Source organism: Anser anser (genome assembly GCF_964211835.1).
Source record: "Anser anser genome assembly, chromosome: 15".
NCBI lineage: Eukaryota > Metazoa > Chordata > Aves > Anseriformes > Anatidae > Anser > Anser anser.
This window is the reverse complement of record NC_139736.1, coordinates 11,078,640-11,091,222: the sequence shown is the minus strand read 5'-3', so window position 1 is coordinate 11,091,222 and position 12,583 is coordinate 11,078,640. Positions and strand designations below refer to the sequence as shown.

Genomic DNA, 12,583 nt, shown 5'->3' with positions numbered 1-12,583 from the left:
TATGAATAGCTTTGTTCAATTTATATTGCTTCATACCATCTGGAAGATTGTTCTATTCAAGGGGAATTCTAGGCATGCAGACATTAATGTATGGAAAACAGCTGGCTGTTAAACCACCTGAATGTACTGCTGCAAGTTCCTGGTGCGAGCAGGTTCCACCTCTTCATAGCTGCAGAAGCGTTTGCCCAGGTCAGCTTTGCAAATCCCGAAGTGGGAAGTGGCTTCTATTGCATTACGGATCTCCAGAACAGCAGCTGTGTCGCTGGGATTATAGCCATAGCATTCTGTACACTCACGAAGAAACTGATCAACATCGTACTTTTCTTCTTGGACTTTTATCAGCCTAGTAAAAGTTTCAGGAAGGCAGGAGACTCCCACAGCTGTGTTATCAAGCACAGAAGAAATTGCAAAGCAAATAAAAAACAAGTGTATAAGCTGTGATGTATTGTTATTACACAGCGCACTACGGAAAGATAAATATTCTGAGACAGACAGATTAGAGGTGTTCTAGACAATTCCAATTAAAAACAGAGCTCAGCTTTCCATGTTCGTTACCGCAGCTTCCTTTTTCCTTTCTGCCTTACATATTTGTGTCTGAAAAGGCCTGTAGCAGTACAGCAAGCTGGTTTGAAAGGGCCTACTCTCTTAGCAAAGGGAGGTATCACTGGAAGACAGTGTAGACTTTCTGGTATTCTCTAACACTGGGCCACCTTACCTTAATTAATTAGTTAACTAAGTTAACTCAGTTAATTAGTTAATTAAGTTAACCTCATTAATTAGTTAGCCCAGCTCTCCAGCCTGTCCAGGTCTCTATCACACTGAAAAATCTGTGGCAGCTGATCTGTGGCAGCTGATCTGTGGCAGAAAGCTATTGCCCAAACGTGGCATAAACTGCAAGTTCACAATATTTTAGTACAACCAGTATAACAAGCACCTCTGTGTTTGGGGACAGGTCTGTCACTGCACCAAAACTCACCCCCCACTGTACTAAATATTCAGAAGCTAAGCAGCATAAAACCTTTTTTCAGTTCCGGATGATTAGGTGGCAGTTTTGGCAGTCCTCTTATCTGCTCCCTGCCCTTTTATCTGCAGGTTTCCTTTACATCATGCACTGACAGACACTTACATGACACAGCTGCACTTCTTTGACAGCCAAGGAAAAACAAGAACTGTAATGAGCTGTTAGCTGAGCAGACCTGCAGGGCATGTGTGGTAGCAGAGATATGAGAAATAATTCTATTTTACCTCTATCACAATAACAATAGGAATGGGCAGGGACAGCACTAGGCCTTCCCACTAAGAGCTAAACAGCTAAAGGCTTTCCTGGATACATTTGCATTACAGCAGAAAGGAAGATCCTCAGGAAGGAAGAGTGCCGATAAATTGCAAATATTCAAGCTGTAAATATTATCAACAAGTTTAATTACTGTAGCTAAAAGGCCAGAGATTGAACACCACTATTTCAGTCACTTGCAAGAGACAAGTAAAAGTGAATTTCCATTCAAGGAGCTCTGAAAGACTTTTTTTTCCTCTTTACAGAAAAGAAATCCTGGCTGTAAGATAGCATAGTACTTTAAGTTATTGTGGGGACTGAAAAATTTAAAGAAAAAATGGAGCAGAGGACAAACTTCCTATTTGGATGAACAATTTCATGCAATATGAAGTGCAGCCAAGGACTTGTCACCAACCACCAAAAGGTGCCTTTATAAGTCGACCACTTGTTTGTATTCAGTCAGGAGAGAAAGCATTACAAGGCAAACTGCATGTCTAATGTAAAAAGAACATTCCTATTAGGAGGCTTTGTTCAACTCAGAAAACACATGAGCTGAGGATTTATCTATCCTGCTCCAGCCCACATCTGTGAACAAACCTGGAGAGGTGAGTCTTCCTGGAACTGGTGTACACCGCAGCTTAACCTTCACCTGGCAGGAATTGACCACGATATTGTCACTGGGACTCAGATTGCGCATACTGACGATTCCAGGGGCATAGTAGCCTCTCATCAGTAAGTAATTGGTATGAGATGCTTGACGAGCTTTTACTTCTATTCTCCGTTTGCCACCAGAGCTGTCATCTAAGTCATCCTCCTCCTCTTCCTCCTCCTCAAGTCCTTCTTTTCCCAAGCTACAGCAAACAGAGACATTTTGTTTGTTTGTTGCCTCCCTCCGCCAAAAAAAAAAAAGAAATTGACTCATTACAATGAGTACAGCAAGAACGCATGCTATTCTGCATTCCAGTAGTTAGTCATGAACAGCTGTGGGTATGTCCATAACAGGCTTATTTGAAGTGCTGAGAACAAACAACCGTAGAAAACAAAATCCGGTGAAGGTCCACAGTGAAGTATATACTCTCTTTTTGTGAACATCTGAAATGAACCCCAAACATCTCAGCTTACAGTGCTGAACCTCTTTGGCTGAACAGAAGCTTCATCATGAGAGAACACCTCTCAGAGCACAAAGGCTGAAACCGTACGTGTCTCAGACAGGACAGACATGAGGCATGTCTGTCTCATAGGGTAGGGTTTATTTTTAAAAGGAGAAAAGCATTACAGACCAAACACCTCAGTTACTTAAAAAAAAAAAGAAAAAACAAAAACAAACAAGAAAACTGTAGACAACTTCTAAGTAAAGAAAGAATAGTTCTAACAGCAGCCATGATAGATTTCCCAGGAACAAATTTAGTCAAGTCAACACTTACTTTCCAGGACAAGAAAGAGCCATTCTGGATAAAGGTGAAGCAGACACCTCTGGACAACTGATCTAACCCTGAAGTTGTCTCTCATTTAAGCAGATTATGCCAGAGACAACCTAACCTAGGTTCCTTCTACTCTACTCTTTTCTGAGATGGCTTAGACCTGAAGTACCTTCTCTTAAAACATATTAAAACCAAAAAAGAAAACATCATTTTGAAAAAAACTAGTGTAAGCATATCAAAACTGGTTGGAAAACTGAACTCAGGTGCCTCTACTCACAACTAGGACTTCTCCAGAGTTCAATGTTGTATGCATTTCTGCTAATGACTAGGTGATAACATAGCTTACTAAATTCGCACGGGATCACCAAACTGGAGTGGCTACAAGTATGTGAGAGGACTGGATTTGTTTTCAGAATGTTTCCATTGGAAAAATAGTCTGGAAAAGAACAGGATGCAATTTCATATGGACAAATGCACTTATTATTTATATTACAGTACTATACACCTGTATCCGCACTGCGGGGAAACTAATGATGTGAAGGAAAACAATCTTTTTGTAGTGAACCACAAGCTGGACATCAATTACCACGCTTTTTTTTTTTGTTTTTTTTTTTTTTTTATTTTTGGCAAGAATATAGCCATTAATCATGTTGGGGTATATAAGCAGGTGTATCACCTATATAATACGATAAAATTGTCACAGACCTGCCAGCAAGACCATGGCATTTGTTTCTTGACATCACAGTTCAGTTTAGAGGAAAATAATACGGAAGACACAGATCTGGATAATACACCAAAAACACTACCAAAGGAACTAAGGCTGCTCATTTTAAAGAGCAGCAGATTTTGGGAGGAGGACTATGATAACAAATATTCAAAAAGCTGCTCTAAAGAGAAAGGGAACAAACTATTTCCCGTGTACACTGGCAACATAACAGGAAGCAACAGGTTGCATGCAGCAAGAAATTTTAGTTGTACTCTAACAGAACACATGACTATTGCAAGATTGCCAAGAGAGAGTTTCACTTTCAATGCTATTCAATTGCTGCAGGTTTAAAAAATAAAAATTAAAGAACAGAAAATACACAGAACAAATATTGTGGAGCCAGGTGTCACTGACAAAGAAATCCTAATAAATCTTTGTTAAGTCCTTGAAATGGGAAGGTACAGTGTTGAGATAGCCAACTTCATTCAAGTTACTCCCAAACCTTATTTACTAATAAAAATATCAGTATTTACCTTTTTATCACTTCATTTTCTACCATAGTGCTGTCCACCACAACTATCTGCTCTGGGATCCTCACATTCACAGATACAAGTCCCAGGGAGAATAGGGAAAGCATTGTCACACAGTGACCACCTGGTCCATCCATAGGAAATGTAATCATGCCTTCTGATGCTTTGCTTTCTTGATCTTTAAACGAGAAGTTATCTGGCTGGTCTGATTTTTCTGTGTCCTTGAGCTTCTCGAAGAACTGAAAGGACTCTGTACAGATTGTACTAGGAAACCGCCATGTAAAAACTCTGGACAAACAAACAAACAAACAAGAAAACCAATCGGCAAACCATAAATCTTTTGTAGTCTGTTCTTACAGTGTATAGATTTCAAACCAATAGTACATAGAGCAGCCAAACAGTTAAAGTTCCATGCTAGAGCTGATGACCAAGTATCCTCTACATCTGCTTTCACAGTCCCTTTACTAGGTCCAGAACAGCAGGTATTTGTACACCATGTAAAGGTCAGGTACTATACAGCAAATATAAAGCAACGATCTCATCTCCTGCTTGAGCATTGAATGCATTTATAGCTAACTGCTCTTCCCCGCCCCCCGACATCCAGGGTACAGTACAGCACAAAATAATTAGAGACGAAAAATCTTTTCACCACATCTAGAACTTTGGTGCTACCTCTCCTCTCCTCTGCGTATGTCTTTCTGTAAAGGCTCTTCAGCAAACTTGGCTCTATTCCCTGTATGGTCCCAATTGCTAACTGAATGAAGGGCTAACATACATAGATGGTATCTTCATCTCTTGAGCTTCAGCTGTGATGGCCGGGTTTCTTTTTTACTCTAGGTACTTCATGTGTATTCTCTCCTCCATGCCAAGCATACCAGACTGGATTCTTTTTATTTGCTCATGCATATACAGTGACACCCACCTGTAATAACTCTGAGAGAGCTGATATGACATGGGTACAAAAGGCAAAGCCCGGCTTTTCTTTGGACCCAGTGTATGGTTTACTCGACGGCGATTGACCAGGCTTCTCTTCTGACACTCTAGGAAAGCCTTCACAAGAATGTCATCCCGGTACTCCCGGTACAAACGAAATGTCTGCAAAAAACACCAACATAAAAGGCAGTTTTAGCTCTGAACCCACTGTTAGGCTCATCTACTGGAGGTTTATATTAACTAAATGAACGTTGAGCTACAAGCCAGAATGTAAATGACATATATAAATTCACTTAACTACACTATTTGTTTCTTTTATTGGCTTCCAGGCTTTCCACAGTAAATGCCAATTAAATTAACTAAATACTGGAGAACACTTGAAATTGAAAACGGGATCAGTCTCCTACTAGAATTTAATATGTAAAGCACATTCATTTGCACTGTGCCTGGATAGATTATTCCCATCATTTTACCAGGCAGACATGCTTCCACGAACTTTACTTTTTAGGCCCCATTCTTGCCTGTTGATATTTAACTCCTTTGGAACTTCTAACTTTATTTTTTTGAAGTGTTTCACTGATAGATGATACATTTTTGTAATCTCCAACACTGAAGGAGAGGTTGACCAACACCAGTGGCAGCTGGATACTAGGACTGCCTTTGTGGTATCTCCTCCAGAGCATAATTTCAACTGCTCAAGCAGGCACTAAATCATGATACAGTTTGACCCACTGGAATTGATACAGAGTTCATTTCCTATGATTTTCAAGGATTGCTCCAACCTTACATCTTGCAATCTCATCCTCAGCAGACAAGCAACATATAGAAAAGCTGCCTGGAAAACATAATTTCTCAAAAGCAGAACAGAGTAATCCCCAAAGAATGGATACAAATCTAAGTTTCGGGGTTTCTTGTCTCCCATTTGAAAAGACATTATGACAAGGTAAGGAAAAGCTCTTTAGGACTGTATGACCAGTAAGGACTGGTCTAGATTTTGTACCTGGAACGACTGGCAAGATTTCATCTGGTTATCTGAGAGTGCCAAAGTGCTCTGAATAAGATTCTGTAGCACTAAAAAATGAATATCGTAGACACTGAAAAAAAAAAAAAAGTGTTTATTCATGATGATGATTTTTGAGCAGGAGGTACCAAACTAGCGAATTAGCACAAAAATAGGCCAACTCAATCACTTGCTGCTTTGAATATAGATTTCTAAAGGTATGAGATCACTTCAGCTGAGGATCATTAATGTAAAGGAGCCTGTTACATTTACTTGACCCTCCACCCTGAATTTCTGGATCAGTCCAGATAACATGACATAAAACAAAGTTCTTTTTGATAACATCTCCTCCTCTTAAGGTACAGCACCCATATGGAAAACATAAATGTCATTATAATGGTAAGAGACCACCAGAACGACAAATTATTGTCTTAGTTGAGAATATTCATACAGGAAAGCCTGTCTTATTTTAGATTCCAGAGAACTCCTTGCCAGTAAATAAAACTTCTGCTTCTACCTCTACCCATCCCTTAAGACTCCTCTGGATGCTTATAGGCTAACACAGAAAGGTGCTTCCCAAGTACAAAAGCCTTCTGCCAAAAGCCACTTTCCAAAAAATATCTCTGCATTTTCTGCCAACACGAGACCTGGGCTCATCTGACAGTCCTGCCCTATCTTTTATCTGCACAAGAGCCATAATAAAATAGATTTTCTTAGAGCAACCGAGGCTTCCCAACACAGTCTTCAAGTCAAGCATTTGCTTTGTGTTCTGCAATTTCCAGACATCTCTTCTGTATTTCTTCACAAGTCAAGAGGTCAGATTTGTAGAACATTGCAAAGCATTTCAGGAATGATCTTACTACTTCCTAAATTCTGGTGAGGGCAGTAAGTGGTAAAAATTTCTTTTGAGTGGCAAAGGAGATTTAAAAACCTGGAGATAAAAATAATCACAAAAATGCTGAAAATTCAGTTTTCCCAATGGAGAAATTTTGAGAAGGTCATTGCTGCTGTCATTTTATTCATCAAATCCACGATCCATGTCAGAGATAACTGCAGGCTTTTAAGTGTATTCTTATACTAAGCTTTATATTGAAAAAAAACAAAACAAAACAAAAGAAAACAAAACAAACCCATACTGAATTAGAAGACTATATACACGACTTTCACAGATGTGAGGGCTGACACGACCTTGGAGTCCCAATGGAAAAAAATGGTGTTGGTGTTACTCACCTACTGAGACTATCCTCTTTTGTGTTTTGGTTTGTATCTTCTCCAATTGCCAAAACTCGAAATCTAGTTAAGTGAAGGAAAAACACTGTGACAAAAGTAACATGCCTTATACTGAATCTGTGCCATACCGAGATCTTGATTTCGTATCAACTGTGAAATGCAGAGGTTGACCACAGCAACTGCTAATAACCTAAGTACTAAAACAGTGCAGGGGTGCTCTCTGTTCCAGCAGCCCTCAGTATAACCATCAGATGAAACACATGCATGGGAGCTAGTACAGAATTGTACAGATTTGGTATTTTACTGAGTTCTCAGACTTTCAGTTGCCATCCACGGCATTTCTGTAACATACAGCTTTTCCCAAAGTTAAAAAAAAAAAAAAAAAAAGTAACAAAGGTGCTAAATTTTTTATCATAAAATTGTTGAGACCCATATTTTCAAACTCATCTCCAAGTAATATTTATCAACAAAGAGCCTGGGGAATGCTATACTCTGCTAAGTGCTCTTCGGTATCACCAGTTTTAGACAGCAGCATTGAAATGATTTAGCTAAGTAACCAGCAACAAATTATGATACAAAATGAAGCCAGTTAATCTGGAAAATGGTAAAGGAAAGTCTTATATTTCATCCAAAATATCACACCTGAATACCTACATCGCTAATAACAAAGCTGAGGATTTAACCGTTTATGAAAATTTGACACTGGAATTTCTGGTTTTATTATTTAGCAAAATGGAAATGATTTAAAATAAGCATGCTTGCACAAATAACTGAAAATTAGTTATATATTTGTATTTAGGAGTTATGGATTTGAAAGAAACATTGCTTGTTGTATGTATTGAAAATTCTTTTGATACCAAGAATACAAGTAGCAGAGGGTATGAACCATGCATAGCAGAGAACAGGTATGCTCTGAATGGCCCCCCTCTCCCACTATCTGCCCAAGTACGGAGTCAAAATCACCATTATTAAAATACCTGGAAAAGAGTTCCTGCAAAGTATCAGGAATCTCAAGGTTGGGATTTCCCAGTGTTGAACTGAATTTCACTTTCAGTCTTTCCACAAACTGCTTAAACTCTGTTGCACAAACCTTTAAAAACCAAGAGAAAGAAATTGAGGTTGGTAACATTTCTGAAGAGTTGGAAAAGACCGTTTACTTTTAAAGTGTTGATGGAAAATTCTGGTAGAGGGAGCTTAGTATTGAATTATCCAGTCAAAGAAATAGTCCAACAGATGAGAGAATGCATTAAAAGCTCTGTAAAGATTGCTGATTTTCTCAACAGTTGCAGGTTCTGTGTGTAATCAGGCTCACAGCTACAAGCAACCCACCATGAAGATAGTTAATAAAAATTACACACAATTAACAGCATAAGATCTCTTGCTAGACCTTTGTTTAGGCTTCTGCTTAAGTCTTTTTTTCTCTTTATACCCTTCACAGTCTCTATCACGTTCTACCTCAAATCAGTTTGCACAATCACTTTTTGAAGGGCACCTGCTAGACAAGAGAAATGGTCCTGAATCTCTCTGGAAACAAGTTTTTATTTGCTTCCAAAGAGACTTTGGGGACAAACGATGGAGGGCAAAAAAGAACCCAACAAATAAAATAACATAAAAATTTTCTCCCCTATACTGTAAAACAATCTATAGAAGAAATGCATAAAAACAGCACGAGAGTCAGCAGTTTCTTTCTGTGAGAGCTAGCAGCTTCAAAGCTTCTTTGCTTTCCATTCAGGTCCTCTTCCCAGAAGAGGAAAAGTCACTTCTCCTTAGCTTCCTGGACAGAGTAGGTAAGCAAGGATAGAGGATGCATGCAGTATTTTTCAATTCCTTATGAAGTAAGAAAGTGTGGCAGATGAAAGAAGGAAGCAGAAAACGTACAGTCTGTCCTCTGCAGTATGTATACTGCAGTCTGTGTACAATTCATTCCTAGAAACTGCCCAGCAGGACCAAAGATGCTCCCTTGAACACTGCTTCTCCAATAAAATTTGCCTACAATCTTACATTCAGCCATACAAGCAGTGCAATATTTCAAGATGCAACTGGATTAAAAATACAAAGTTACCAAGCAAAGACGTTTTCTTGCTCAGATAACAAGGGGCTAAGAGGATTTAAAAAAAAAAAAGTCAGTGTACATGAATACACACGATGGATATTTACAAACAACCACATTGAAAAAACAATTTTGTTGTGCTGTTTACATGCCTTTGGAAGGCTGCGAGTGTCCGTCTCATTCCCAAATAGCAATGATGCTACATTTTTACAACAATGCTATTTTTAAAGTGGCAAAGAGCACAAGACAAGTAAGAAATTAAGTCATAGTGCAAGTACTCAAGAAATGAAATCACAGGGCAAGCACTCAGTAATCCAAGCAATGCAAGCACTCTATGACCTTTCAGATTATTTCCCTCCTACCTGTGGGTCTTCATAGTTATTTTCTCTATTCATGAAATCATCAATGAGGGCTTTATCTTGGTAAACCTCAGCAAGGCAAACTCTGCAACAGATACAATTGAAGACATTGTAACTGGTTGAAATTCTCTCAATCTAATGCCGCTCACAGAAATACCTATACGTATCTATACGTATACGTATATGTATATGTATATCTATATGTATAACCTATACGTATCATTTGCAAAATAGGAATAAAGGAAGAATTCTGCCTAACTTACCACATACCTAGATTATCAGTGCAATCAAACCAACTCATCTTCACTTCGTTACTTCATATGGGCTGTGATAGAAATGAGAACTGAATAATAAACCTAAATTTCCTTTAGGAAAAACTTCTGTGCCATGGCCCATACACAGTGCAAGAATAGCACCCATGCAAGTCTTTTTTTTTTTTTTTTTGAATATTTTTGTAAGGAATGCAAGAAAGTGGAGCAGAATAGGAAGCAGAGGTGTTCTGAGAGGGACAAAGGGCTGAAAATCTTAAGTGAGGCAGCTTGGTTCACCTGAAAGAAGGTACCGAAGTATAAGAGAGTTACTTGTCACTGTTACTTCTAAATCCCTGTATCTTTACTTAAGAACTGACAATCAAATTCAGACATTAATAACCCAAATCAGATTTAACTTGTTCTTCTAAGCATGTTTGTCTCCTCTGTCTAGCTGAAGATGTGCAAACAGTAGAGCTAGTTACTTTAAGTATGTTAACCCTTTTTTCCTAGTTTGAAAACAAGCAATTACAAATATTTCTAAGGATCAAACAAGAGGTATGGAACGTCAGTTTGATCTTGCTCGTTACAGAACTTTTGTCTTCACAAAGGTGTAATAATGGATCAAAAAAAAAATTCATTTCAATCAGAATCCTCTTATAACAGATACCAACAGGATACAGACTGGAAAGAAGGAAGAAGAGGCTGTGCACAGAGTGATACCTTTTTTGTGTAATCTCCCAGCTTCCGAGAATTTGCTTGAAAGGGAAATTCCTGATCCACAACAATGTCTTTACATTTATAATATCTTTAATACTCTTCAGTGGATTTTTCTTTCACTAATTTATCTAGTTACTTTCTGAATCCATGTAAACTTTATTATCTAAAGCATCCTGTGTCAAGGAGTTCTAAACTCAATTGTGTGTTGTATCAAAAACCACCATTATTTTAAACTACTGGTTATGATCTTTATGCAATGTCTTCAGTTCTTATATTGGTTAAGTAATTGTTCCTTCTTAATAGCATAAACATGTTAGAGAACCATAAAAATCATTTGACATCTCCCTTCAGTTCTCTTTTCCTCTTTTCCAGGCGCGCAAATCCTTTTATAGTATCTGTTTCCACCCCTAATTATACTTTGCACTCACCTCTAACTTTTCAAATGTACCATATCTTCTTTTGAAGTCATGGGGAAAAGAAGAATAAGTGGACAGAATACCAGCTAACATCAGAAGTGTACAGCACTTTTAAGATGCAGGTGCACTACTGATTTACATACCAACATATTTCTTGTGCTATTCTTTACGCCATTGATATGCCTTTCCCACTGAAGAGGCAGATTTGATAGCACTAGGGTGCAGAAAATTGGAAATTTATATTCCCATGAAACAAGATAAACATGGGAGGAGCATATCCCTTAGTTTCAGAATTCAGCTTATGCCTAGAACACAGACAGAAACCTTCTTACTTGTAATTAAGGTAGGTCTGGGGATTTCTGACAATGTAACGAGCTCTTCGTCCAACAGAATGAGAAGTTTTATCAAGGGACTCCTCAAAACTGGCATGCATGATATCCCGAACTACTTGCCATGGAACAAAGGGTCCTTTTACCTACGAAGAACAAAAATGTTCAGAGTTGAACTTCAGCTTTTATGTACACGAATGATGTTTAGAACCAGGAAGAACTCCTAGGACCAATGAAATGTGTGTTCAACACACAGACCCTTTAAATAGAGGTCCTATTAAATACCTTTGCATTTAGCACGTGACTAGCAATTCGGCACAGCATGAGCAAGCTGTCTTCTTGCACTGTCCAGGTGACACGCAGACGTGTCATTCTCTGCAGGGCACTCTGGTCAGCTTCGTCATGGTAGCGGAGCCTTTTGCTTTTCTCTACAGAAGTTTCTTCTAACAAATCCAGAAAAAGACAGTTATCTCAGCACTACATATTATGATGAATTCAAACTCTTATCACAAACATTATAAATGCTAATGTGCAACTTTAAGGAGCAAAAGCCCAAATTAGAGACTTAGTGGGCTAAATACACTGTCCTTGCTTTGGAAAACATGGCTTAAATCAATGAAAAACTGGGTTAAAAAATCCACAAAGAGAATTTGACTGGACGTAACTCAAGTTCTTTCCAGTATTATGTTTCTGTAAGATGTAGTACAGCCGGGCTATTCACTATGACACACAGCAAGAGAAGTGCAATGTAACCAACAGTGAAGCATCAGATGTGTCAAATGTATTTTAATGATTATTTAATCTGTAGAAAAACTGAAAACACTAGAGACTATGCATTCAACCAGGTGTATGCATGGTAAATGGTTATAATGTACAACCTGAAAAATGCTGTAACACCAAGCAGGCGCTTTCAACAGAAGAACGGTTATCTTTTTTCCTCAAATGTCATTGTTTTAATTTACACTGCATTTTTCTTGGGACTAAGTGCTGCATGAGAATAGGAAACAGAGCAGCTTGCCTTTGAAAGATATCCGAGGAGCAAGCCTGAAACATTGCAACTGTATTTTATATTTAAGAAGTTCAAACCAATGTTTGTTGTGAGTAAAAGCACAATGCAGCAAGAATTTTCAAGAAGGAAAAGGTGCTCACTGTGGCTAGTGTGAAAAGCAAGCAACTAGGTTTTAGTTCCCACCAATAGCTACTCAGCCAATTCAGAAGACAACAGATGCTTCTCTACTGTTGCTGTTTGATTTATTATCTTAGCCTTGTGAAGATTGAAGTAAGAGATAAAGTCTGATAGGAAGAAATTTTGTTAACTACAATCTTAATGCTTTGTTTCTTTCCTTTTGTGCTGCTTTGTCAGCTCTG

General features: G+C 38.4%; 1 protein-coding gene across 5 annotated transcripts in view; it reads right to left on the bottom strand.

The window, feature by feature from the left end:
• Nucleotides 1–12,583, bottom strand: part of GTF3C1 (general transcription factor IIIC subunit 1) — a 45,522-nt gene that overhangs the window by 6,277 nt on the left and 26,662 nt on the right. For 3 of the 5 annotated variants that reach the window (XM_083800784.1, XM_083800785.1, XM_083800788.1), the window contains 10 exons: nucleotides 11,501–11,658; nucleotides 11,219–11,361; nucleotides 9,506–9,587; nucleotides 8,071–8,183; nucleotides 7,094–7,156; nucleotides 5,864–5,957; nucleotides 4,853–5,025; nucleotides 3,934–4,218; nucleotides 1,871–2,163; nucleotides 118–380 (listed from right to left, as the gene is read on the bottom strand). In XM_083800784.1, coding sequence (XP_083656910.1) covers nucleotides 118–380; nucleotides 1,871–2,163; nucleotides 3,934–4,218; nucleotides 4,853–5,025; nucleotides 5,864–5,957; nucleotides 7,094–7,156; nucleotides 8,071–8,183; nucleotides 9,506–9,587; nucleotides 11,219–11,361; nucleotides 11,501–11,658 — 1,667 coding nt within the window. The remainder of the gene's footprint in view (nucleotides 1–117; nucleotides 381–1,870; nucleotides 2,164–3,933; nucleotides 4,219–4,852; nucleotides 5,026–5,863; nucleotides 5,958–7,093; nucleotides 7,157–8,070; nucleotides 8,184–9,505; nucleotides 9,588–11,218; nucleotides 11,362–11,500; nucleotides 11,659–12,583) is intronic. The other 2 variants (XM_083800786.1, XM_083800787.1) reach the window with 1 other exon arrangement.